Source organism: Pseudorca crassidens, chromosome 18 (genome assembly GCF_039906515.1).
Source record: "Pseudorca crassidens isolate mPseCra1 chromosome 18, mPseCra1.hap1, whole genome shotgun sequence".
Lineage (NCBI taxonomy): Eukaryota > Metazoa > Chordata > Mammalia > Artiodactyla > Delphinidae > Pseudorca > Pseudorca crassidens.
The window spans coordinates 77,342,706-77,366,649 of record NC_090313.1 but is presented as its reverse complement, the minus strand read 5'-3'; the positions used below and the strand labels follow the sequence as shown (position 1 = coordinate 77,366,649).

Genomic DNA, 23,944 nt, shown 5'->3' with positions numbered 1-23,944 from the left:
CCAAAGAACAGTTTCCACCGATAACTAAAAACATGACCCGGGGGTATTCAATACAAATACTTTTTTCATAAACAAAATCTTGGTTTTCATTGATATTTCATATCATGGTGACACCTGTCATCACAGGTATCACTTTCACATTCCCTGCGACATTCCACATATGACACTAAAAACGTTTTAGAATGTAATTTTTCTTCAATTTTTAATTATTTTATAAAAAACAAAAATAGAATGATATGGGTTCAAAATCCAGCTCTGTCACTACCACAGAACCTAACTCACGAAGTGGCAAGGATTAAACGACACACGTTTTTAAAAAACATTTTAACAGTGCCTGGCACACAGAAAGCATTTAACAAATGTCAGCTGTAACCGCTATCAGCTGTGTGACCCTGGTCAAGTTCTCTCTCCTCCTTGGCCTAATTTCTTCATCAGGCATGAAGGGATGACAATATGTGCTGTGTCTCACAGCACGGACACAGGAACAAGGTTAGTAAGTTCTCAAGGCCCTGCCCGGCACTGAGTGAGGTCCAGGGCACAGCGTCAAGCACTCCACAAACTATGAAATAGGAACGGTGAGTTGATTACTGAGTACATATATATTTTAGAAAGATTTAATAAACATGCTAAACCAAGTCACAGGCGGAAACTGGCAGCAAATTTTATATCTTCCAAAAGCATTTCAACACCTTGATAAAGATAAAAATCACTATCTAATGGAAGGAAGGACCATCTTCTTGTACCGGTTCGATCACACTTGTTATGATGCCCAGGAAGGCAGACAAAACCACAAACACTTATTACACATCGACGGCACGCCAAAAGTGTACCACGTACTTTACACAGGTTCTCCCATGTAAATCACACAATCCTAGAGCACAAACCATCAATCACCTTTTTACAGATAAGGTAACACTTTCAGAGGTTAAACGAACATGTCTGTGGTCACTAGCAAACAGTGGGAAAGCCACAATCTCAACTTGCTCCAAGCATCCCTAAAGCCCACACGTTCTCCACGCTCGTGGACTGCAACTGGTGTTGGAAAGTCTTGCCTCTGCAAAAGGGCAGCTCCGGGGACTAGGAACCCCGCTCTTCGCCATTTTAACCAGCTGCCCAACGCAGGGCCCAACACAGGCAGGAACTCACGAATGAGGCAAATGAACAGGGCCAGACCACTGTGCAGACAGCTTTGTATCAAGAGATGCTTAACATGTCAATTGCGGGAAATACCAAGAGGCGAAGCTTTCAGGCCTGACAAGGCCCACTGTTTCTGCAAGAAGGAACGCAGGAAGTTGTTAACTTCTTTTCAAACTATATTAACGAGTTGGAGAAAATAAAGACAGGCAGCGGCAAAACAGAATTAGGACCAAAAATATACTTGGTTATTACAATGATTTAATATGATTCAATTACAGACTTTATTTTCACTTCTTAGCACACCTCCCCACACTCCTCTGGGAATTCTAAATCTCAGCCTACCAAGTTATGGTGATACCAGAAAACTACATAAGCCTGCGGGTTTCTTTTTTTAATCAAAAACCAATTCACGTATTTGAAAATCTGCTATCAGCACCTACAATTATGATGTACAAAAGAAAAATTAATAAAGCTAAAATTAGATCTAGTTCATCCACCCATAACCAAGCTTACCCCTCACGTCTTTTTGCTCAGTACCCACAGGCTGTGCTCGTTCTTACACCAATTATGTCAGTACCAACGTTATTTACCCCCATGGAAGTTGGTGTAGCAAATTTCATTCAAAAATAATTTTAAAACGAAGAAATTTGGGCGTTAAATAAGAAAAACTCACATTATTAGGCTCACTGTAATTATATCCCACACTCATCTTTCCAAGAAAGGCAATAGTAGAAATAATGAAAAAATTAAAAAGGCAAAAATAAAAGTAACAGTGCAAAGTGAGCAAAATCCATAAATGCAAAGGAAAGCAGGCACAGGTGAATCCCTTCCAAGCTTTCCTTCCTTTCACCTTTAATTCACTCAATCATTCAATAATGAGTTTCAGGAGGTGGGCGGTGGAGGAGGGAAGGAGTGGGAGTTTGGGGTTAGCAGATGCAAACTATTATATACAGGATGAATAAACAACAAGATCCTACTGTAGAGCACAGGGAACTATATTCAATATCCTGGGCTAAACCATAATGGAAAAGAATACGAAAAAGGATGTATATGTGTATAACTGAGTCACTTCGCTGTACAGCAGAAATTAACACAACATTGTAAATCAACTCGACTTCAATAAAATAAATTTTTAAAAAGAAAAAAATAATGAGTGTCTACTGACTGCCAGACACCGAGCGGGTCGCGTGGATACACAAACAACGAGAACAACACAAGAAGTCAGTGATTTTCTGTGGGAAAATCTACGTGATGGGCTGCACCGCCTTAGAGGACAACAGACTCTTCTCCAACTCGGTGTTTTAAAGGAAAAGAAACAAAGCCGAAAAGCTTGGGAAAATATTAATAACGTCACTTCGGGCATCAATGGAAAGACTAATTACACTAATTGACAGAAGCGGGTCCTGGTATCAAGACACCGAGGCCGTAGGTGAGCTCACCGCGCGGCCCGCGCCTCACTGCGGTCGGGTCTGAGCTACAGGGCTGGGAGTTCGGGGGACGCGCTCAGGACCACTGCACCTGGGGCCCTCGCTGGGCAGGTGCTGGACCCGAACCTGGGGCCGCCCCGCCCCCCGGCACCTGCCCCCTCAGAGCGGGGGGGCCGCCCGCAAGGTCACCCCGGGCGAACGACACCTCCCTCCCGCGCGAGGCGGGCTCGCCGCCCGGACCCCCACGACCCCGCCCGGGTCCCGCGGGCCGCTCACCCGGCGCTCGCCGAACAGGTCCAGGCGGCGGCCCTGGGGCTGGACGTTGAAGGCGGCGCCCACCGGGGACCAGCTGGTGCTGACCCACCGGCCCCGGAGCCCGGCCCCGAGGCCGCCCAGCCGCCGGGCGCACAGCATTGCGCCGCTGCAGCCGCTCCGCGCCGCGAGGGCCCACGAAACCGGACTCCAGTACCCAGCCCGCAGCTCCGCCGGAGAGCGCGGCGCGTCTCCACGGCAGCGCCCGCCTCCCACGTGACCCCGCGCTTCCGGGAAGGGCAGGAGGCCGCGGGGCCAGCGCACATCGGCGTCCCCAGGGCCAGAGCGTCGCCCGCTGCTTTCCCGGGCCGCCGCGTCTAGCGCCGCCGCGCGCCTGGAGGGGGAACCGCAGGACGCCCCGCCCTCCCACGTGGCCGGGCGGGTGGCAGGGTCTGCGCGGCGCCGAGCCTCGCACCCGCTGCCGGGAACACACGTGGGCGGCAGGCCGACCGCTGCCCGGCACCCTGAACCGAGACCCGTCGCCCTCCGTAGGCCTCCGCTCCAGGAGGGTGCGAGACGCAAGGCACTGCGCCCGCACGTCCCAGCCCTGCAGCCAGAGCTGTCGGTGGACCTCCATCCATCGACTGTAAACTCGCAGTGATCGATAACATAATCGACAACGCAGCTTGTTGGGGGGTGGAATCTGCCAAGCTGCAGTCACCGGCGGAGGGAGTACGGGGTTGGGAGGGCAGCGGTGGAGAGGGTGAGGGATGGGGCCGGGGGGCGCCCTCCCGGTGTCCGCGAGCGGAGGCTGTGCAGCGCTCGGAGCATCCCCTGTACGGCCCGTGAGGATGACCCTGTTGGAGGACAGCGCGGAGGCTGCTGCTGGGCCTCGGCTTCGGGCGGAACCGGACGCCCCTGATCCAGTCCCCCAGCGCCCGGCGCGCAGGGCATTGCGTGCCGTGCCGAAGGATGCTTCGTGTCCCTGTACCAAGGACCAGCGCCAACGGAACCTTGTATCTCACCTGAATGCGTGGGCCTGAGGTAGAGTCTGCTCCTGGGAACGCCTGTTGGATGTGAGCAGCCCCGGAACCTTCTCTGAAGTTCCAGAGAGCCAGAAGCGAGGGCCAACTGGGGCGGGCTTCTAACCCGCCCCTTTCCGTCCTCACAACAATTTACTGTTAAATGGAGTTTCAGAGTAGCCTGGTGGGGAGAAAAAGCCCCAGTGATAAAAAGAGAGCAATGAAAATTTAGTAAAGGCGAGTGCCAGGGTGCACTTACACAAGTCTCTACAGAGTAACTAGAAATTCTGCGTTCGTTTGTGTACATACGGTAAGTCGTGATTTCATCGTCTGCTGACTTTTTCATCAGATTCCAAATTATTTAAAATCCCCAAAGTCCTAACTCCGTGGCGATTAATACCGCATCGTCTGTGGCTGGTTGGTCCTTGGGGACAGCCACCCCACATCGCAGGCCTGCGCGGCAGGCCCTTACACAGATGTCAAATCTGCCATGTAAAAATATTCATCAATATATGTGACAAAACTACTTACTTTATCATATTTTTTAAAAGGAGTTTCAAATCTAAGAGCTTTTCTTTAGCCCAGAATGGTTCCTAACCATTTTTAATGCAAACAATTGAAGCGTAAAAACACCCTCAAAGGATGCTGGCTTGTGCTACGTTAACGAGGTGTCTTGTGTCTCAGGGAGCCTGGCGTAGTTAGACTTGTAAAAACTGCAGACCAGATCCACAGACAGCAGATGGGAGATAATTCCAAATGGCAGATCAGACACCTCCCCAATCAACTTTATCCTTTTGAAGTTCTTTATAACATGTTTTACATTTCATCTTATACATTTGCCCTGCAAAAAAAAAAGAATTTATGAAAGCTTGTATCCAATATTCTGGTCATAAACTGTACTTTTTTCCTTTATGCCTATCTCACCTATAAAGTTCTGACCCTAATTAGAAGGGAGTTAGTACACGAATTGTTTGGTCCATAACAACACCAGACTTAACACTGGGGAAAAACAGCTCGGCTTATTGCAATTGAAAGAAGCCAAAGCATAAGGACACTCTGGCTCAATAAAGAAAATGATCAGTCCCTACAGCTGGGCCAACGTTAGGGCGCCAAGGCAAGTGGGGGACTTGGGGTGTCTCACGTGCTTCACCCGAGTCCTGGCTCTGTTCTAGAAGAAACATACATTAAGGAAAGCCAATAAAATGCCTATAAACAGAAATGATTTCCACATATATCCAAAGTTTTCCAAAACCAAGTAATTTTTCACCTTTTCATCTATAGCAGTGCTGACTGCTTATAATGATAATTCAGAAAATTCCCATTTTCCCAAGGAATGAAGATACTGTCACAACTGCGCTGACTTGGTTGCCATGTGAAGAGAACAGCTGTAAGTCCGTCAGAGTCCCAGGCTGTGATCTGGAAGATGCTGTCGCTTGAATATGCACTGGGCTTGTCTCCTCTTGCTTCTTTATTAGTTGCTCTCAGCTAATGGAAAAGTGTATGGAGTTAACGTAAGCATAGTTAACACTTCCAGAATTTTAGGAGGGGATTATTCACTGGACCACAGGGCAGTTCCCCTCTAGATTACTTAAATCACCTAGTACAGTGTAAATGCTATGTCAGCAGTTTCCAGGTTGGCAAATTCAAGTTTTGCTTTTTGGAACTTCCTGATTTTTTTTTTCCAAATATTTTCCAACCATGGTTGGTTGAATCTGCAGATACGGAACTGTGGATACGGAGGGAAACTAAAACAGAGTCAAGTTTGGCAAACAGTTTACTAACAACTGTTTGTTGAGTTGAATGGTGATGAAAACCCAAGATAGAAAGTGAGCAGAGTGTCCTGCAGTTTCCCGGGCTGTGCCACTGTCACCAGCCCAAACTCTTATTAGTCACAGATGGAATAAACACTTCCTTTTCTTTCCCTGTAATGTCCTCAGGAATTCAGATGGGAGATACATCATCACACGGCTAGTTCGAGCACTAAAATGATATCAAAACACTCCCCACAAGGAACGCCTGAGCAAAGGATTCTTCAGATCACGGGAATGATGGAATATATCAAATACACTGTAATAAACAGAGCAGGTAGTTTTACATTTACTCTTGGAAGGATAGCGAGTTCTATAGACTCAGTTTTAGGAATAACTTTCCTACTTTCACCTTTTTATGGTTATGACAGTGGTGATATAATTAACGTGGTAAAACCATCAAATAATGTCTTCACCAAGCTGATTCGGGCGGATGGAGAGACAGAGTTAGAACCGCTCCCCGCCCCCCGACCCATCACGCGCTGCTGAACAGGAGGAAGCCCGTGAACGTGGTGTCGTCGTCCTCATCCGCAAACAGGCCGTTGAACCTCTCCCCTCCCGTCACCTGCAACCACACCTCGTCCCCGAGCTTCAGCTGCAGGACGATGCCACCGGACGCCTGGTCCTCGGAGCTCATGTAACCGTCCTTGGTGTGCAGGACTTTTACCCCGTTTTTGACCAAAGACACCTGGACGTTCCTGGAGAAAACGGTGATGTGGTAGGTGAAGTAATAGACGCCGGCGACGTGGCAGGTGAATTTCCCCGTGGCCACGCTGTAGTGGCCAAACTCGTTGTACAGGATCCTGTCGAACTTGATGGGCACGTCTGACGGAGGGAACTTGCTCAGCACCGTGAGCCCCACGGTGAAGGCGCTTTTGGGCAAGACTGGCGTCTCCCCAATTTTCCCTTTTTCTCCTCGATCCCCTTTCCAGCCTCTCATTCCCCGGGCTCCGGGCTCACCCTGGGGCCCCAGGGGGCCGGCATCTCCCCTGGGACCCGGCTTTCCGGTGGGGCCCACGGGGCCAGGTAAACCAGTTGGGCCCGAAGGTCCAGTGCTGCCCTTTGGCCCTTCTGGGCCAACGGGACCCACGTCGCCCTTCTCCCCCTTCTGCCCTTGGGCGCCGGTCTCTCCTCTGAGGCCTTTCTCTCCCATGGGGCCCACAAGTCCCTTTGGCCCGTGTTTCCCTGGGGGGCCTCTTGAGCCCTGATCACCTTTGACGCCCTTTGCTTCAACGTTTCCATCGGCTCCTGGGTAGGACAGGAAAGAACGGAGGAAGAGACGATTTGTGAAACTTTGCTTGTGAAAACAACTTTGGTTTTTCTATTATTGAGCAAGTGAATGAGGTAAGGCAGTGCACAGTTCCAGCATGTGCTCAGGGTTTGAAAGTTAATTTACTCCTAAACCGTGCAGGTACACACACGTGCACAAAACACCCTTTGACTCTACTATATCAGCATCGGGGCTCACGTTAGAAATGACAGTTATTTGGGACTTCCCTGGAGGCCCAGTGGTTAAGAGTCTGCGATTCCACTGCAGGGGGCGCGGGTCCAATCCCTGGTTGGGGAACTAAGATCCTGCTGCCGAGCGACACGGCCAGAAACAAAAGAAATGACAGCTCTCTGCCCGTCCCTGAGGGGACGCATCTTTGGAAGAGGGAAGAAGGCAGACAGCAGATTCACCAGGGCTGCTCTGGTAGCTGACAGCGCAGCCCCGATGACGTGACGCCCCCCGAGAAGCCCCTCACTGGAGTCAGGTGGTCCTGGGTGGGCGCTCACTGCTCGCCGCGTCTGCCGGCCTGTGCACCGCGCCAGGTGCGTGGCGCAGTCGTGGTTCCGCCTTCCCCCCTCCCTGGCGCCTCCCGCTTCCCACGCCCTGACTGGACAGCCGTGGTCCGAGCTCCGGCTCTGGAGTGAGACGCCAGGATCCAGCCCAGTCTCCACCGCTTATGCACAAGCTGATTCCCCAGCTACACCTGGTTCCTCACCTGCACGGCTGGGATAATAAAGTGCCTCCCTTATAGGCTGTTGTATTAAGTGAGTCAACACAAGGAAGGCACTTAGAACGACCCAGTGGGGCGAGAACACTGTTCGGGTTGCCGTGGTAACCATCCTCCCTCCCCCTCGGGCGATAGCTGCCGGCATCCTCCCTGCCTCCAGGGCCCGGCTCAAGGGCCACCTTCTGCTGCAGTGCCACCCCGGGCGCCGAGTCAGAATCCAGCGTCCCTCCTCAGGGCCCAGCGCTAAATCAGGCTTCAGCAAACCATGGAGCGCGGGCCATGTCCAGCCTCCGCCTGTTTTTGACAGCCCGCAAGCTAAGAACAGTTGACACTTTTAAATGGTCACAAATCATGTTCTGAGATTCGTGACAATTATGTAAAATTCAGGTTTCACTGGAACGCAGCCCCACTTCCTAAGGCATCCTCTACGCAGCTTGTCCCTACGACGGCAGAGCTGAGTAGTTGTGACCGAGACCCCGTGGCCCGCAAAGCTGAAAATATTTACTGTCTGGCCCTTTATGGAAAGTGTGCCCATCTCTGCAGTGAACCCTGAGCTTCTGGAGAGAAGGACCGTGTGGCCTTTATCGCTGGAGCATCCTTGAAGCCTCGTAAGGGACTTGTCCTTGGTAAGCACTTAATAATTCCTATCCTATCACTGACGGATCCGGCTGCGGACACAGCAGGATGGAAAGCCATCTCTGACCTGGTTCTCCTTTCTCTCCGGTCATCCCGTCCTTCCCTGGGCCACCAGGATGTCCTGGTTCGCCTGATGGAAAATGAGAAAATAGGCAGAAGTTAAAATTCTAGCTCCAGTTTCCCTCGATGTGGGTCCCAGTCAGCGATGGAGGGTCCCAGGGAGCCCCAGCCTGACCCGCACACCCCACCCCTCACAGACCTGCGGGGGGAGGGCAGGCAGGGGCAAGCAGCAAGGGTGCTGAGTGCGCCAAGAAGCGGGTCGTGCAGTGGACTGGTGGGCTTCCCAAGCAGCCAGCTCGGATGATCACGATTGCATGTTTCTCACGTGACAAGGACTTGGGGGGGGTGGCTTTGTCATTTGTGCTCCTTTTCCATCACTCTGTGGGGGGTGGAGTGGAAGCACTAGCCTCCTATGAAAGTGCAGATGACCATGGTTACACCACACTACTTGGCATGGGAGAGAGGGTTCCCGAAGGATCTCTCTAGCGCCTTACAGTGGTCAAGGTGCTGTGGAGACCCACTGGGACATCAGGCCATGAGGTTCTGCTGCACCCAGGAGTCCTGATGCTCAGAACAGGCTGCCCTGGACACCAGCATCCTATGTTATGTCCACACACGTATGTTTGTAAGCTATGTACAGGTAATGTTCTAAAAACATGTTCATTATAAAACATACACACGGGACTTCCCTGGTGGCACAGTGGTTAAGAATCCGCCTGCCAAGGCAGGGGACACGGGTTCAATCCCTGGTCCGGGACGATCCCACGTGCCACGGAGCAACGAAGCCTGTGTGCCACAACTACTGAGCCTGCGTTCTAGAGCCCGCGAGCCACAACTACTGAGCCCACGAGCCACAACTGCTGAAGCCCACGCGCCTGGAGCCCGTGCTCTGCAACAAGAGAAGCCACCGCAATGAGAAGCCCGCGCACTGCAACGAAGACCCAATGCAACCAAAAAATAAATAAATTAAAAAAATAAAAATACAAATACATTTGAAAACGGTAAGACAAAGATTAAGTTAATTTTTAGTGTGAGAAATGTGACATAATATCCTTCTAAGAAACATGCGTGTTGTATATAATCTAAATAAACTATATATGTAGCGTGCAAGTCTTAAGGAAGTATGTGAAACTTGAAAGAACGGGGACCATGGAGGAAGAAGGAGAGAATGAGTAGCGGAGAGGTAGAGAAATTTGGTGTTGGATACAGGAGCATCTGTCTTCCTTCTCTCTCCATCTATCTTCTTCTGTGTGTATAGAATATGCTATAACGAGCGTTTTAAATTAAACCTCCCAAATTTGGAGATCGACCACCCAGCGCACACATGCGCCCTTGAGCCGAAGAGAGAGGATGAGCGCCAGACGGGGCCTGTGACCTGGCTCCCACCCGCGCCCTTGGCCTGCAGAAATGTTGCCTCGGCTCTGGAGCAAAGGGGACTCAGACGTTTGTAGAGAAAGCGAGGCTGTGAGCCCGCAGTTTGAGTCACGTAGACGGATGCGACACTTCCACCGAGAAGAGTGTAAAGGAGAAGCCGGCGAGGCTGCCCACGCTGCACAAGCGCTGAGGTTCCCTGGGCGGCGGGCGCCTCCGCGGAGCCAGGTGAGAAAACTGCGGCCGCGGAGAGCACGTGCCCCAGTCCCGGGGGTGCAGGCAGCGAATGCATCGTCCACTCCGAGGGATGATACAGGAGGCCCACAAAGAGCCGCCCAGGAGAGAGGCCAGCATCCGGCCGCCACGCTTGGAGGGCAGCGGAGTCAGGTTCTGACAGCATCATCTGAGCGATGCCTTCCCGCGCTTCTCCCGGCCCAGCCTGCTGGTGGATCCAAGGCGGTCCTCGCAGTGAGAAGGGGCGTGGGAGTGACGGGGGCGGGGTGGGGGGAGGGATCTCAAAGACACAGGGTATCCTGTGCGCGTGTGCGGGCACACGCACGCACGTGTACGCACATGTACACATACATGTACACACGTGGTACCACCGGGCGGATAAGGGATGGATTTCAATAAGATGGAGGGTTTGCCATTCACTTGGACAGGGCCTTTCACTCACCAGAAATGAGACGGGCCTAATGCCCCAAAGCGGCGTGGACTTCCTGGAGGTGGTGTTATCCTAGGAGATCCCAGCGCCGAGTGCAGGGCGGGGCTTGGTGAGAAGGGACACTGCCCCTCGTGACCCTCCGCCCCATCCAGCCCACGCAGTAAACGCTAGACCACAAACGCCCTGAAAACACCTGGAATGTCACACATCTGTGCAGCAGACTTCCCACACTGAGTAATTCTTGTTTCTCCAAATCTTAAAGGCTTTTTCAAAATCCATATTCTAACAGCACTTACTGGCAAAGCATTAATTTCAGTCCATTCTGAAATTGCTTTCTGTGTATTATGCCGTTTTAATATTGCCAGAGGAATATCTAACTCCCTGGTATAATCAAGAAATATCAAGAGGCTTCTCAATGTTTATCATTAAGGTTGGTGAGGCTTTCATATGACGTACCGAGAAAAATGACAGCGCTTGTGTTCACGCTTCTCACGAGTCCTGAAATGCCTTACTTAATTGGTGTGCACCTTCCTATGAGTCTGTGATACCCTTGGGACATCCACAGTCAGGACAAGGGCATGTCAATGAACGTAAATGTAAATTCACCTGCCCACAGTTATAATAATTTCCAGGTTGGGGGGGCAGACGTCTTGACAGATCTGACTGACGTTCATCATTGTTTTTTCCTTCTAATGCACATCTGAAGAATTCACATGTAGAAATGGCAGCTCTGCCCTTCTCAGGATTCTTTACTGCTTTGCATTATCAAGTTCACCCTCAACCATCAGTTTTTTTGCGGGAGTATTTTCAGCACCCATCTCTTTGTGAGAGTTCAACAGCATAATCTGAGAACCCCCGGTCCAGGCACACTTAGTGCAAAACATCCCAACACGCTGAAGGTCAGTGAACGCGGGAGGGTCCCAGCCAGCCTGCTCACACTGTGGGCCACCACTCTTCCCATGGGACATGGTCCAGGCCTCAAATGACACGTGCGTATCTGCAAACCGACCAAGTGAGGCCATTCACACGGATTCATATAGCAAGCGTTTTAAAACCTCAATTTTTTCTTCACCTAAATTTATCTTTTAAGACGTCACTAGAAGTTTCAATGTTTTCTTCCTGCACCCAGATGGGTCCTCTGCTTACATCTTAGGTGTATGACCCTATGGTCAGACCAGGGCTCAAGAACCCCATTCAGAAATCAAGCCTTACAGGTTTTTGTCATGGAAACCACTCACACATCCTGGCTTTTGGGACTGTCCCTCCCAGAGGCTGGATCCTGTCCCCAAGTCCCCAAACCGTGGGGAGGTCCCGGGACACAGCACAGATACCCGAGGAGCGGCTGTGTGGCTCCAGGACCCTTCCTGTTCTCTGGCGTTCTGCACTGCCTGCCTCATGGCAAGGCCTGCACCGTGCTGGGTGCTCCCTGCCAGAGACCTACCCGTCGGATGTCTCTCTAGGACCCGGTGCCAAAGACCCCTCATACCTGTCGCCTGAGGCAGAAAGATCTATGACATCACAAGCTCCTGAAAACGGCCCTGTAGTATCGGAGATGGTGGCCAGCAGACAGGCAGCCCCACTCAGTGGGAAAGCCCACGAGGACAGGGGTCCTCATGGCTCGTGCTGCCCTGTACCCCACACCCAGTCTGGATCTGGCCGGAGCAGGCTCTCCATCAGTGTCTTCTGGGCAATGGATGGATGGATGGATGGATGGATGGATGGAGAGGGGTGAGCCCACAGGCAATGAATGAATGAAGGAGGTGAAAGGAAGGGGGATGAGCGGGGGGCAGCTGCAGGCACAGGTGGTGGGTACCTGCATCCCCCTTGTCGCCCTTTGCTCCATCACGTCCATCTCTCCCGGGCAATCCATTGTGACCTGGGTTCCCGGGGACGCCAGGGTGGCCCTGCCTGCAGGTGTCCTGTGAGCTCACCATCCCTGCGCAGGCCCCGGAGACGAACAAGAGCCACCAGATCCTCATGGCTCAGATGACAGAGCTGAACGGAAAGACGGAAACAGACTGAAGGGAGAAACTCTCATCGCCGGGGCCACGGACAAAGCCTCTGCTCTTTGCAGTGGCCCAGCTTGGACAGCACAGCCAGGGCGGGTCGGGGGGCAGCTGGGAGCAGACTGGCCGCTCACAATCGAAGGACACTGTCCTTGGGAGGACGCGTGTGACTGGGGAGACTCTAATGGTGGGCGATTCGGGAGAGAGCCACGTTCCAAGTCAGGAAACCCCCGCTGACTGTTTCGCTTTGGGCAAAGAAACTCCAACTGACCGTTTCACTTTGGGCAAACACCTCCTTGCAGCCAGAGGAGAGATTAATGCTTCCCTCACAGGGCTACTGTAAAAACCAAATTCGAGCACATTGTGCATGAAAGCACATTTTGAACAGTAAAGCAAACATGGAATTAGCATTTGCTCCGGCAATCCCACTTCCGGGTATACACGCAAAAGAACCGAGGGCAGGGACTCCCGCAGATATTTCTACGCCCATGTTCACAGCAGCAATGCTGTCCACAATCGCTAAAAGGTGGAAACAACCCACGTGTCCATTGATGCATGAATGGATAAACAAAATGTGGTCCACCCACGTGATGGATAGATATGATTCAGCCTTAAAAAGGAGGGAAATTCTGACACAGGCTACGACATGGGTGAACCTTAAAGACACTGTGCTCAGTGAACTAGGCCAGTCACAAGTGGACAAATGCTGTGTGATTCCACTTACATGAGGTACTGAGAATAGTCAAATTCAGAGACAGAGAGTAGAAAAGTTGGTTCCAGAACCACTGCAATAAGGTGAAGATCAGAAAAAAATTGAGTCACACAAATTTCTTGGTTTCCAGGTCATAACAAAGTTATGTTTATACCATACTGTAGTCTATTAAGTGTGCATGGCCTTATGTTGAAAAACAGTGTACATACCTTAATTTTAAAAATACTTTATTGCTGAAAAACGCTAACCATTGTCTGAGGCTTCAGCAGTAGCGGCAGTAACATCAAAGATCACAGATCATCAGAACGAATGTAATGGTGATGAAAAAGTTTGAAATATTGTGAGAATTACCCAAATGGAACACAGAGAGACGAAGTGAGCAAATGCTCAATGTAGGATTGCCACAGATGTTTAGTTTGTGACAAAACGCGCTGTCTGTGAAGCGCAATAAAGCAACGTGTGCCTATAAGCATAGTAACAAAAACTAGAAGCAAATATATCCAAACGCACATGGTGGCTTTGGAATGGTGAGGTTATGGGAGCTTATCTTTTTTTAAAATGCTTTTTTACAGTGCCTATAAAACTATTTCTACATATACATTTTTAAAACCCAGCTAGACTGTCATCCAGAGGGTCACATCGCCATCATATGGAAGCCTCCATGAGTCTCAGGCTGCAGCTTGATGCAAATAGAAGAATTTGGGGACGGAAGGGCAGATGTTTCCCTTTAAAATCACAAACTTATGCCATTTCAGGAAATTGACTTGAGTTTTCTTAGAGCCAAATTCCATAAATAACCTACACCTTCCTCTTCTGTTTAACTCAGAAGTGACTGGTCCTGGTCAAATCTAACTTGCACAGACCAACCTCTGCAGGGGGTCTAGATTTTTCCCTTTTAATTGTTTCAAAATGTGTTACAATTATTCCAGTAATAAAAAGGATCAGGAGCTCCTATAGGTGTCAAATTGGGATAAACTCCATTTTGCTCTCCAGCCAGAGAAGAGCTGAGGTAAAAGCAAACATCCATCCTTCTGTGATTCTCTCCCTGGTCCTGCACACTTGACACGGGCGGAGATGTAACACCCCAGGCCCGGCAGGTAGACAAACTTCAACAAAGGATCATGAATAAAGGAACGTGCTTTGCTCCCGAAGAAGCAGTGAGATAGGCTGTGGCACCATCTCTAAAGAAAACATTTTTAGAAGAAGGACATGACGGTTTGCACAAGGAATAGAGGAGAAATTACATTCATGTGTTATTTTCCAAAATAAAAAGTTACATTTGCGTTTCTCACAAAGCCTCTGGCTGGCTCCTCAGTTTCAATGTTTAATTCCTACTTCTGGTGTTTCTCCAGATTGCACTGGAACTAGGACCCCGTCTGTCTCCCATCCTTCCCTCCCCGGCTTCCACCTTCCCTCTTGTCTTCTCTGGATCACTGCCCCCCCTGCCCCGCCCCTTCTCCACGCAGCACCTAGACTAGCGTCACTTACAGGTAACAGCTTGTTGAAGACAGCAACTGCATCTTCCTACTTTCTTATTTTCAGCACTCACAGTCAAATATTTGTTGAGTGGTTGAATGAATGAATGACAGTGAATAAATAAATGAATGAATGAATAAATAAATATTATCCTGGTTCCAACCACATGCAAATCTTCACCAGGGAGGTGGCTGGATGTTACCATCCAGGTGGCTGGATGTTACCATCATCAGTGGTTACAGAAATGTCGGTTGGCACATGGCTGCCCACAATAGACTCATTTCCCAGCCACCCCTGCAGCCCAGGTATCACCGTGAAACTAGATTTTGGCCAGTGGGAAGTGGGTAAAAGTGACACGTGCCCCTGATGGGCCAGGACCTTCACGGGAAGGGGTGCGCCCTCCCTCATGAACTGGAGGGCAACACTTTGGGGACAGAGAAATCCTGGTCTCTGATGACAGCGCAGACCAGGCCTGCCCTCCCAGCCCATCTTTTTTTTTTTTTTTTTTCCCAGCCCATCTTTGACGTGAGAGAGAAACACACGTGCTGCTAACCTGCCCAAGCCTGTTGTTTAGGTTCCCTCCTGGAGCTAACCTCAGTTTTGATGGATGCAAGGCTTCAGCTGTCAAAGGTGTGCATGCTCATCCAAAGTGAGGAGGGTCTAGCATCTGTAGTCACTCAGCCCATCGAAGTTGCTGAGGACCCACTGGGTCAAAAACCCTTCAGGTGATACCTTAAAAATCCCACAGCAGGCCCTGCCTTAGAGCAATAAAGTCCGTGTGAACGCAAAGAGAATGGACACAGTCCTTCTGTTGAATGTCAAGTCAGGGGGAAGGAGGGACCCTGGGAAGCCCCTGTGACCCCACAGACCTGACATACGGAAACGGTTAGGGGCAGAGGGATACAGACTGCAAATGGCTATGGAGTCACTGTTTGTTAGACCCAAATAAAATAGGTTCTTACTTCTTATTTCTGGGTTGTTTCTCCTATGCTTGACCTACATTCTCCTTCACGACTGAATTTCTTTCTGAAAGGTTACTCAAGGCCCCTCCTGATTAATTTTCTCCAAGGACATGTCGTCCCTAATTCATGGCCAAGATTAAAGGTTTCTACTTTTATCATTCTTACTTGCCCAAATACAAAGATTTAATAAAGACCTGCCAGAGCCCAGCTGAGCAATCTTTACTGGGTCTCCAAACCTCTAGCCTCTAAAGGTTGCAAAAAATGCAAGGAACCCAGCATCCCTCCCAGACGTGACGGTCCAAGAACGTAAATCTCCAAATTGCCTTCCTTGAATACATTTTCTTCCACTTTCTCTATACTTTGTACATATGTATTTCTTCTTCAACATATGTTGAAGGCCTTGTTTTAAACTACACTGGGTCATATAGTATCGCCACGAATATACAAATGTACATGTTAACATTTGTGCACAATAGTCCATGGGCTTCTCTGGAAAGCTCTCTAGAAAGGTCTGCTAATTCTCATGATTTACTCTACGGTTTCATCCCTCCTCGCAGCCAGTCTGCAGAGTTCTAGCAGAACTTCAAAATCTGCTTCTGTCTCTTGTTTAGCCTCTTAAGAATGTATTTCGGAAGTGGCTTAACCCCTTTCCTACCCAAAGCCCTGTAGACAGATACCTACTTAAGCAGGATTATCACACACCAGTAATACAAGAGCTGCTTCAGGACTCTGAGGCCTTAAACTGAATTTAAAGAAATTGTTTCCTAAGGCTCTTACCTGAACCCCAGGGCTGCAGGCGGCACGCAGGTGCTATGCAAACAAGGAATCAGGAGCAAACTAAATAAAAATCACACCTTCCTGCCACGCAATTCCCTAGTGGATGGATCTGCAAAACAGCAGGAAGGGGAGGGAACAAGTAAGCACAAGGTGTCCTGGAAGAACTTCAAAAGTTGAGGCAACACTTGAGCCAGGGGCATCTTCCAGCAACACCACTTAGTTCAGCCAATTTAGCTCCTTCTTTCCGTCCTTTTTATTTTATTTTTCGATTTATTTTATTATAATTATTATTTTTAACAACTTTATTGGAGTATAATTGCTTTACAATGGTGTGTTAGCTTCTGCTTTATAACAAAGTGAATCAGCTATACGTATACATACATCCCCATGTCCCCTCCTACCCTCCCTATCCCGCCCCTCTAGGTGGTCACAAAGCACCGAGCTGATCTCCCTGTGCTATGTGGCTGCTGCCCACTAGCTATCTATTTTACATTTGGTAGTGTATACATGTCCATGCCACTCTCTCACTTCGTCCCAGCTTCCCCTCCCCCTCCCTGTGTCCTCAAGTCCATTCTCTACGTCTGCGTCTTTATTCCTGTCCTGCCCCTAGGTTCTTCAGAACCTTTTTTTTTTTTTTTTTTTTTAGATTCCATATATATTCGTTAACATACGGTATTCGTTTTTCTCTTTCTGACTTACTTCACTTTGTATGACAGACCCTCGGTAGCGAGAGAAGGTGAGGCAGCTTCCAGGTGGGTCTGGAGGGAGGAGTCCCCCCGGCAGGCGCTTCCCCTTAGACTGACGTTTGTGCCTTTGCTTCCTCTCCGCGATCAATCACGAGCTAATAGGACCAAACTGAAGACGATGCTGTTAGGCCTCGATCGGATCCCGGACCCTTAGAACTGAATCATTTAACTAGATCTCTCTGACTCTGTGTAGTTCCTTTTAGTGTAGGCATTCGTCTGTCTAAGAGTTTAATGCCTGTTCTCTCTCTCTCTCTCTCTCCCCCCCTCTCTCTCTCTCTCTCACACACACACACACACACACACACACACACACACACGGCACTAAGAAAAACATGGTGCAACTAGTTTTTCAATCCCATGTGATCACTGATTCTTATCTTCTCCCATCAGTGTCTATTAACACTGATTTCTGACTTAAAAATAGCATCGAGAGAACAAATGCACCCAATGCTGTTTCTCACAGAACCAACTCTGAGAGCCAAGCTGGAATGCAGAGGCCCCAGGGAGAGTGGGGTGCAGGGAGAGTCCCCCCTGAACAGAGGTAAATCCCCTACCCTCACTGTGCCTCAGTTTCCTTCTCTGTATGGCAGGCAAAACATTACCAGCATCACAGGGCAGTGGCAGGGTTTAATTACGTCACAGGTTAAGGACCTGGCCTCTTGACCCCTAACTCCGCCCGGACACCTGGGTCCTTCCTCAGGGGCAGGCGTGTGGGCAGCATTCGGCGCTGCAGACAGTCTCTGCCTTCTGCCCTCCTGCCCCCTTCCCCACCCCGGGCCCCTTCCCCCTTCTCTGCCTCGCTCAGGGCTGAGGCAGGGGCCCCAGGTGCATCCTCACCCCCAGCTGCCTGCTCTCTGCTCGGCCCTCCCCCATCTGCATCCCAGCCCCGTGCTTCCACCGGGTGGTCCAGACAGTCACAGACCCACCCTCCACGCCATCCCTTCCTGGATCCGATTACAGCAGCAGCGCCCAGCACCCACCCAGGTGATGACGGGCACCTGCATCCTCACCGAGCATCCTGACAGCGGCCTTCTCTCCTTTCTCATCGTCTCTGCTGGATTCTGTCTCGCCAGTCATCCCCCGCCTCTGGTTTTATGTCCGCCTTTTCTCTGCCCCTGGAGCAGTTCTCCTCGCCTAGACTCCGCCCGGTACAACCCAGCGCCCCGGCCCGCAGCCCTGAGATGGACCTTCCACCATTGGTGTCTCAACTCCCATCGCACTTGGATCCCAGCAGCTCACCCAGGGCTGCTCGGGGCTCCCCCTCAGGGGTCTGCGTGCGCCCTGCCTCCTGCCCCAACCCCCCCGGAAAGGCCCCCATCCCTGAAGTCCTTCTAGAACTCAAATGTTTACAATGCACGCCGTGTTCTAGTAATGCTCTACGTGCTCGTCCCCCTGGAGCACACGCCCCATGGGAGGATCGCCCGTTTCACCGTCTGTCTGGTGCCCCATGGGACAGTGGCTCCCGGGCTGGGCCGTCTCCCCGGAACCCCTCTGAGGACGGCCCTACCCTCAGCCCTCTCCTCCCTCCACGGGGTGCCCTCCTGAGCTGCGAGAACTGCCCTCCGAGGGGGGGTTAGGTTCCAGAGCTTCCACACCCCTGGCCCCCTAAGCAAAGCCCCTTGAGTTCAGCCCAAGGAGGGGAGCCGAAGGCCGTTACGAGTAAACAACTGAGCAGGGGCGCTGCGGCAACCTTCGTGGGGATGCTTTCCTGATGACGGTCACAGCAACAATGGGCTATCTGCTTAACTTTGCGGAGCTGTTAATTAGGGAAGGAAATTCTTATCCAGCCCACTCACCAAGGCTAAGTGAGTGGGGCCACCTGCGGATCCGGAACCACCGGGAAGGGCCCGCATCTGCCTCGCGCCCCCGGGAGCCAGAGCTGTGCTTCTCACTCCAGTTTTGGCTTTGCCAGTCTCATTCCGATATTTGGTGGCTTCTTTCAAGTCGAGTGGCCGCTCTCTGTTCCCCTCAGGGCCTTCCTTCTCCTGCACCCACCCCAGCAGTTTTCATCAGTTCATTAGTGGATGATTTTTGCTGAAAAGAAATGTCAGTGTCCAGGCAGGGAAGGAGCTGCAAATCCCAGAAAGCCTCCTAGCACTCACTCTCCATTTAAAATATATGTTATGGGGCTTCCCTGGTGGCGCAGCGGTTGAGAGTCCGCCTGCTGATGCAGGGGACACGGGTTCGAGCCCCGGTCCGGGAAGATTCCACATGCCACGGAGCGGCTGCGCCTATGAGCCATGGCCGCTGAGCCTGTGCGTCCGGAGCCTGTGCTCCGCAACAGGAGAGGCCACAGCGGTGAGAGGCCCGTGTACAGAAAAAAAAAAAAAAAAAAAAAATATATATATATATATATATATATATATGTGTTACACACACACACACACACACACACACACACACTCCAATGCATTACTACAGCCAGTTTGGCAAATTAACTTTAATATACAGATACAAAACAACAAATATAGATTCACAGCATTTACAAGAAATCATTCAAATAACATTGTAAATTTTTTTTTTTTTTTTTTTTTTTTACAAAAACTTCAGAGAAAATACATATCAAGTAACAGCGATCTTGCACAACCCAATTCAGCTGTCAACAGCCACCTCATCAGTCTGGAAGCTGTCACTTGACCTATACAGATAACATCACCTTGAGGCCGGTGAGTCAGCACTGAGGGAACAGGTCACCAAAAGCCTTGCGAAGTAGGTAAGTCAAACACTGTGGACGCTAATATTTACAAAAAGAGACCGACTGGTAAATTACAGAATCAGTTACAGTATTTTCTAAATTCAAGTGTCAGATACCTAATAAACAACTGAAGACAGTAATGTTGTTTGTTGTTACGAAATATGCATCCGATATTTATGCTCCTGGGTTTGTTTGTTTTCTTCAAGATCACAGTTTCCACTTACTATTTTCAGAACCTTTGGGACTCCACCTCCGCTGCATCCATCCCGAGAAGGGCAGCGTCCGCCAGGTGAAACGTTAACAGGGAGGACTTGCGGGCTGAGCTTATTACAGGGACAACTGCTTTGGGGCAGTCTGGCCTTCTCGATGTGCGCCTGGCGTCCCTGGCCTGTGAGCCACATTTATCCACGCTTGTTGGCACTGGACTGTGAGGGACACGTCTGTCTCTCCTCTCCTCAACAAAATATTACACCGCGATTTCTTCCCTAACTCAGGTGGTCGGGTTTCTCTACCCTGGCTTGGTGACTAAGCTGATCTGCACTGAGGAGAATCAGCAGTCTGGGCCCGTAGAGATTCCCAACCGATAAAATGCCGGTGCGTTGCTTCTACAAAAGATTTCTATTGTGAAACAGGTTTTGAATTAAATGTACTTTTGCTCTGTGTCTAGACAACAGCAATGTAGGATTGAGGGGATTTTCTGAACAGGCACGGAGCTCAGTCCTCGTATGACGAATAAAAAGGCACGACGATATTCAGAAGGAGTGTGGAGATGGGGGTGAAATGTTTTCAACTACAAAATCAGGTCTACGGCAGGGGGTGGGAAGAGATCAGATGTACCGAGAGCAAGAGACACAGGTGTCCCAGGAAAGCCCTGGCAAAGCCCCGCCACTCTTCTTCCAGTTTGCAGGCCAAAGACAAAGAATGCCATTTCTCCAGGACTCCACAGGTATTCTGTTGTACGACTGCTTACAATCTACTGCAAGGTTGTTATACATGTTAGGCATCATCAAAAACCGAGAAGGCTGCTTTGGACCTGAGGCCATTTCAAAGGTCTTTCAACAGAGTTGGCAAACTCTGAAACATGATAGAGTAAGTGAAATTCATCAAAATCTTATGCCATCTTTACGGGGGGGGGGGGGGGGGGCGTGGTCCACCGATACCACGCAGTGTAGTGTTAAAAAGAGAAAAAGACAGACAGAGAAAGCGAGATTCCCAGTGAAATTCATACACAACCTGTACAGGGAGTCTCTTCGTTTTTTCTCTTTTTCTCTCCAAGTGGAACATGCGAGAAATCAAGAAGGAAGTTCAGGGCTTCCCTGGTGGCGCAGTGGTTGGGGGTCCGCCTACCGATGCAGGGGACACGGGTTCGTGCCCCGGTCCGGGCGGATCCCACATGCCGCGGAGCGGCTGGGCCCGTGAGCCATGGCCACTGAGCCTGCGCGTCCGGAGCCTGTGCTCCGCAACGGGAGAGGCCACAACAGTAAGAGGCCCGCGTACCGCAAAAAAAAAAAAAAAAGGAAGGAAGTTCGTCAAATGTAAAAACAGAACACCGAGCCATCTATCCTGTAGAGAACGCAGGCGTTTGCTAATAAACCCAAGCTAGACACACAGATTTAAAGAGGACAAAGGACGTTCTATCCTTTTAAACGCATTTTAGCAGTTTTCAAATCACCTGGAAATCCAAGCAGGAGCCACCGAGGATGGACATCTGACCAAGGGACTGTCACCACGTGCCCTGGTGTCCATGCTTCCTGCTCCTCTGTTGGGAAGCTTGAGGGGAGGAGGGTGGAGCCAGGAGTCAGGTCTCGGCCGAGAGACAGACCAGGGCTGCCGACAGCACGTCCAGCCCTTTGTCCCTGTGCTCTGGACAACGGGGGAGATGGGGGCCCTCTGGGTGCTTCTGCACTGGGGGTGAGTCCTCACTGGAAATATAACATGAGCAACTGATTTTCTTTACTTCCTCAAAGTAATTCTATTTAAAAAAAAAAAAAAAAAGCAACCCAACTGTTCACAACTGCCGTATAAACAAACAACTCTGTTTAGCACAGAGGCCCGACAATGTTCGCTGAGGGGGCCCACGAAAAGCATATTAAGCATAGTATTCAAAATGTATCATTGTATCTTGTTAGTAAAAAGGTCAGTTATATAAATGCAACGGAAATTGAGAAGTCTATTCAGAAAGGAAACACACACACACACACACACACACACACACACACACACGAGCACGCGGACCCACGGCACCTCCCGAGGAGCTTCCTCACAGAAGCGGCTTCCGTGCCGGGACCTGGGCCCCGAGGTCCGCAGAGGCAGCACCGCCTGGGTCCCCCCGCACCCCGGGAACAGCTCTGGGTGTGAGGAGGAGGGGGCCCACACCTGGAGTCTCAGGTGTCCCCTCTGTTAGGACCATACAGGTGTGTTTATTCTCAAGCAGGGACTGGGTAGAAAAGAGAAGTTTTGAGGTTTCAACACCAAAGAGAGATTCCCGAGTAGAAAACCACAAGACATGTAACAGGCCCCCGCCCGGTCACGAGGTCAACGGAAAGGTGTCTCACGTTTAAAAGCCATTTTCATCAAAATTTACCATCGAGAAAAGGCAAGGAGGTTGCTGCCGACCGGCGTCGGCCGCGTGGCCTTCGCTAGAGCGGGCTGCTCTCTCTGAGTCTGGAACTATTTCGTGAGGTCTCTTCCATGCGGAACCGATCTTCAGAAACCTGTCGACATGCTAAGCATGGCACAGCTGGCACTACTGCTCGGGGGCGTGGGACAAAGTTGGCTTCAAACGTGGAGGAAGCAGGACCCTTGAGCCTCTGGTTTTCAGTGGAAGAAGGTACGTGTCACTGTCCCTCGATCGGCGAGGACAGAGGCAGAGGGAGGAACAGGCACACGGATGCTCTTTTAAGGACACGTTTCAACTGGGAGGTCTGCACGTTCACTTCGTCCTCAAACGAAATGAAATCGGTTTTCCCACTGGAAGTGCACGTGCGTGAAGTTTCTCAGGTTTCTGCTCGGGGAGTGGCACACGGGCGGGGACAAGTGTACAGAGCCAGCAGCGGGCTCCCTGCCCCCTGAAAGCAACGGCGTCTTTGGAGCGCGTGGGTCTCCGTGCACCGCGGGCCCTGGACCATGTGCGCAGGAGCCTGCGGGAGAGGCCGGCCCACCATTTGGCGACTGCGTGGATGAGGAAGACGCCAGGGGACCCCAGGGCCCCGACAGGGCTGCAGTCACCGCCCGCCACCCCGTGACCCCGGCACTCCCGTCCCCTTCAAGACCGAAGGCAAAGTGGCCCTGCCCATCCTCCTCGGGGAGCCCCTCCCGGGGCCTGGACTGCAGCTCGTCCTCGGGGATGCTCCCGGCTCCCCGCCCAGCATCTCCAGAGCCCACTCCGATTCCCCGGCGCCGGCCGCCTTGGTGGGCTCACGGCGGGGAGCGGTCCAGGGGACACTGGAGCTGTGCGTCATGACCCCCCTCCCTCCCGAGAAGGCAGCTGGGCCTCTGCGACCGCAGGCGAGGCCAGGTCCTCCTCACTGCGTCCCCAGGAGAGGTTTTCAGCACCGGATCCCTGTGCCACGTGCAGAGTAGATTCCTTGGATGGGGCCCAGGAGGGGCACGGGGGCCCCTCTCCCCAGTCCCCGCGTCACTTCCTGAAGGGGGTGAGCTTGTTGAAGGTGTGCCAGAACAGCGACGGCTTCCTCTTGGGCTCCGCCAGGGCGAACACCTGCTGTTGTGGCAGGCTGGCGGGCACGGTGACGTGGCGCTGGTGGACCGGCCGCAGGCTCTGGAGCGGGGGGGCCGAGGGGCATCCTCCACCGTAGCCTGATGCAGGGGTGAGGAGGGCAGAGGGCCACGGACTCAGCGCCGGCGGCAGCCCAAAGGGAAAAGCAAGTGCCGGTCCCCACACCCCAGGCCGACCCTCCAGTCACCTCCCCCAAAGGGGTCCCGAACGGCCATCCTGACACACTCAGACCCTGTGTGCCAATTGGGACACAGACTACCGCACTGAATCCTCACTTAAAACCCTCCCAGGACAGTACCGTGACAGCCAAGTGACCGGGAAGGAAACAGAAACCCAGGGCCACTGTGTAAATTTCACCGGCAGGACTGGATCTGGACGTCTGTGTGGGATGAGCAGCAGCGGAGTGCTTTCTGTGAGAGCCTGGAGCTCACGCTGCTCGCCACTTACGGGATGCAATGAT

General features: G+C 51.3%; 3 protein-coding genes across 10 annotated transcripts in view; all 3 read right to left on the bottom strand.

Annotated features, from left to right (window-relative positions):
- MIPEP (mitochondrial intermediate peptidase) overlaps nt 1–3,087 on the bottom strand; it is a 135,012-nt gene extending 131,925 nt beyond the window's left edge. The window contains exon 1 of the mRNA XM_067713715.1: nt 2,841–3,087. Coding sequence (XP_067569816.1) covers nt 2,841–2,978 — 138 coding nt within the window. The 5' untranslated portion in view covers nt 2,979–3,087. The remainder of the gene's footprint in view (nt 1–2,840) is intronic.
- On the bottom strand, nt 4–18,294 carry LOC137211349 (complement C1q and tumor necrosis factor-related protein 9). 4 transcript variants are annotated; one of them, XR_010937039.1, is made up of 8 exons: nt 18,064–18,294; nt 17,007–17,162; nt 16,308–16,416; nt 12,188–12,369; nt 8,347–8,409; nt 5,106–6,894; nt 3,842–4,679; nt 4–559 (listed from the first exon to the last, which is right to left on the bottom strand). XR_010937039.1 is itself a non-coding variant. In XM_067713720.1 (6 exons), exons 4-6 carry the CDS (start codon nt 12,351–12,353, stop codon nt 6,122–6,124), a joined length of 1,002 nt encoding a protein of 333 aa, XP_067569821.1. In that variant the 5' UTR covers nt 12,354–12,369; nt 16,308–16,416; nt 17,007–17,162; nt 18,064–18,294; the 3' UTR covers nt 3,363–6,121. The 4 variants fall into 4 exon arrangements, 1 of the variants encoding a protein (XP_067569821.1); XR_010937037.1 differs by having other exon boundaries at nt 3,842–6,894; XR_010937038.1 differs by lacking the exon at nt 18,064–18,294 and having other exon boundaries at nt 3,842–6,894; nt 17,007–17,277.
- A 1,175-nt stretch (nt 18,295–19,469) lies between these two features.
- SPATA13 (spermatogenesis associated 13) overlaps nt 19,470–23,944 on the bottom strand; it is a 207,499-nt gene continuing 203,024 nt past the window's right edge. For all 5 annotated transcript variants that reach the window (XM_067713722.1, XM_067713724.1, XM_067713725.1 and 2 more), the window contains one exon: nt 19,470–23,564. In XM_067713722.1, coding sequence (XP_067569823.1) covers nt 23,386–23,564 — 179 coding nt within the window. In that variant the 3' untranslated portion in view covers nt 19,470–23,385. The remainder of the gene's footprint in view (nt 23,565–23,944) is intronic.

Excerpts from the sequence above, each read along its gene's own strand:
- LOC137211349 (XM_067713720.1), bottom strand. The coding sequence starts at position 12,353 with ATGAGGATCTGGTGGCTCTTGTTCGTCTCCGGGGCCTGCGCAGGGATG. Across the intron at positions 8,410-12,187 it reads GGGCGACAAGGGGGATGCAG|GCGAACCAGGACATCCTGGT; the intron begins GTACCCACCACC and ends ATTTTCCATCAG. Across the intron at positions 6,895-8,346 it reads CGGAGAGAAAGGAGAACCAG|GAGCCGATGGAAACGTTGAA; the intron begins GTCAGAGATGGC and ends TGTCCTACCCAG.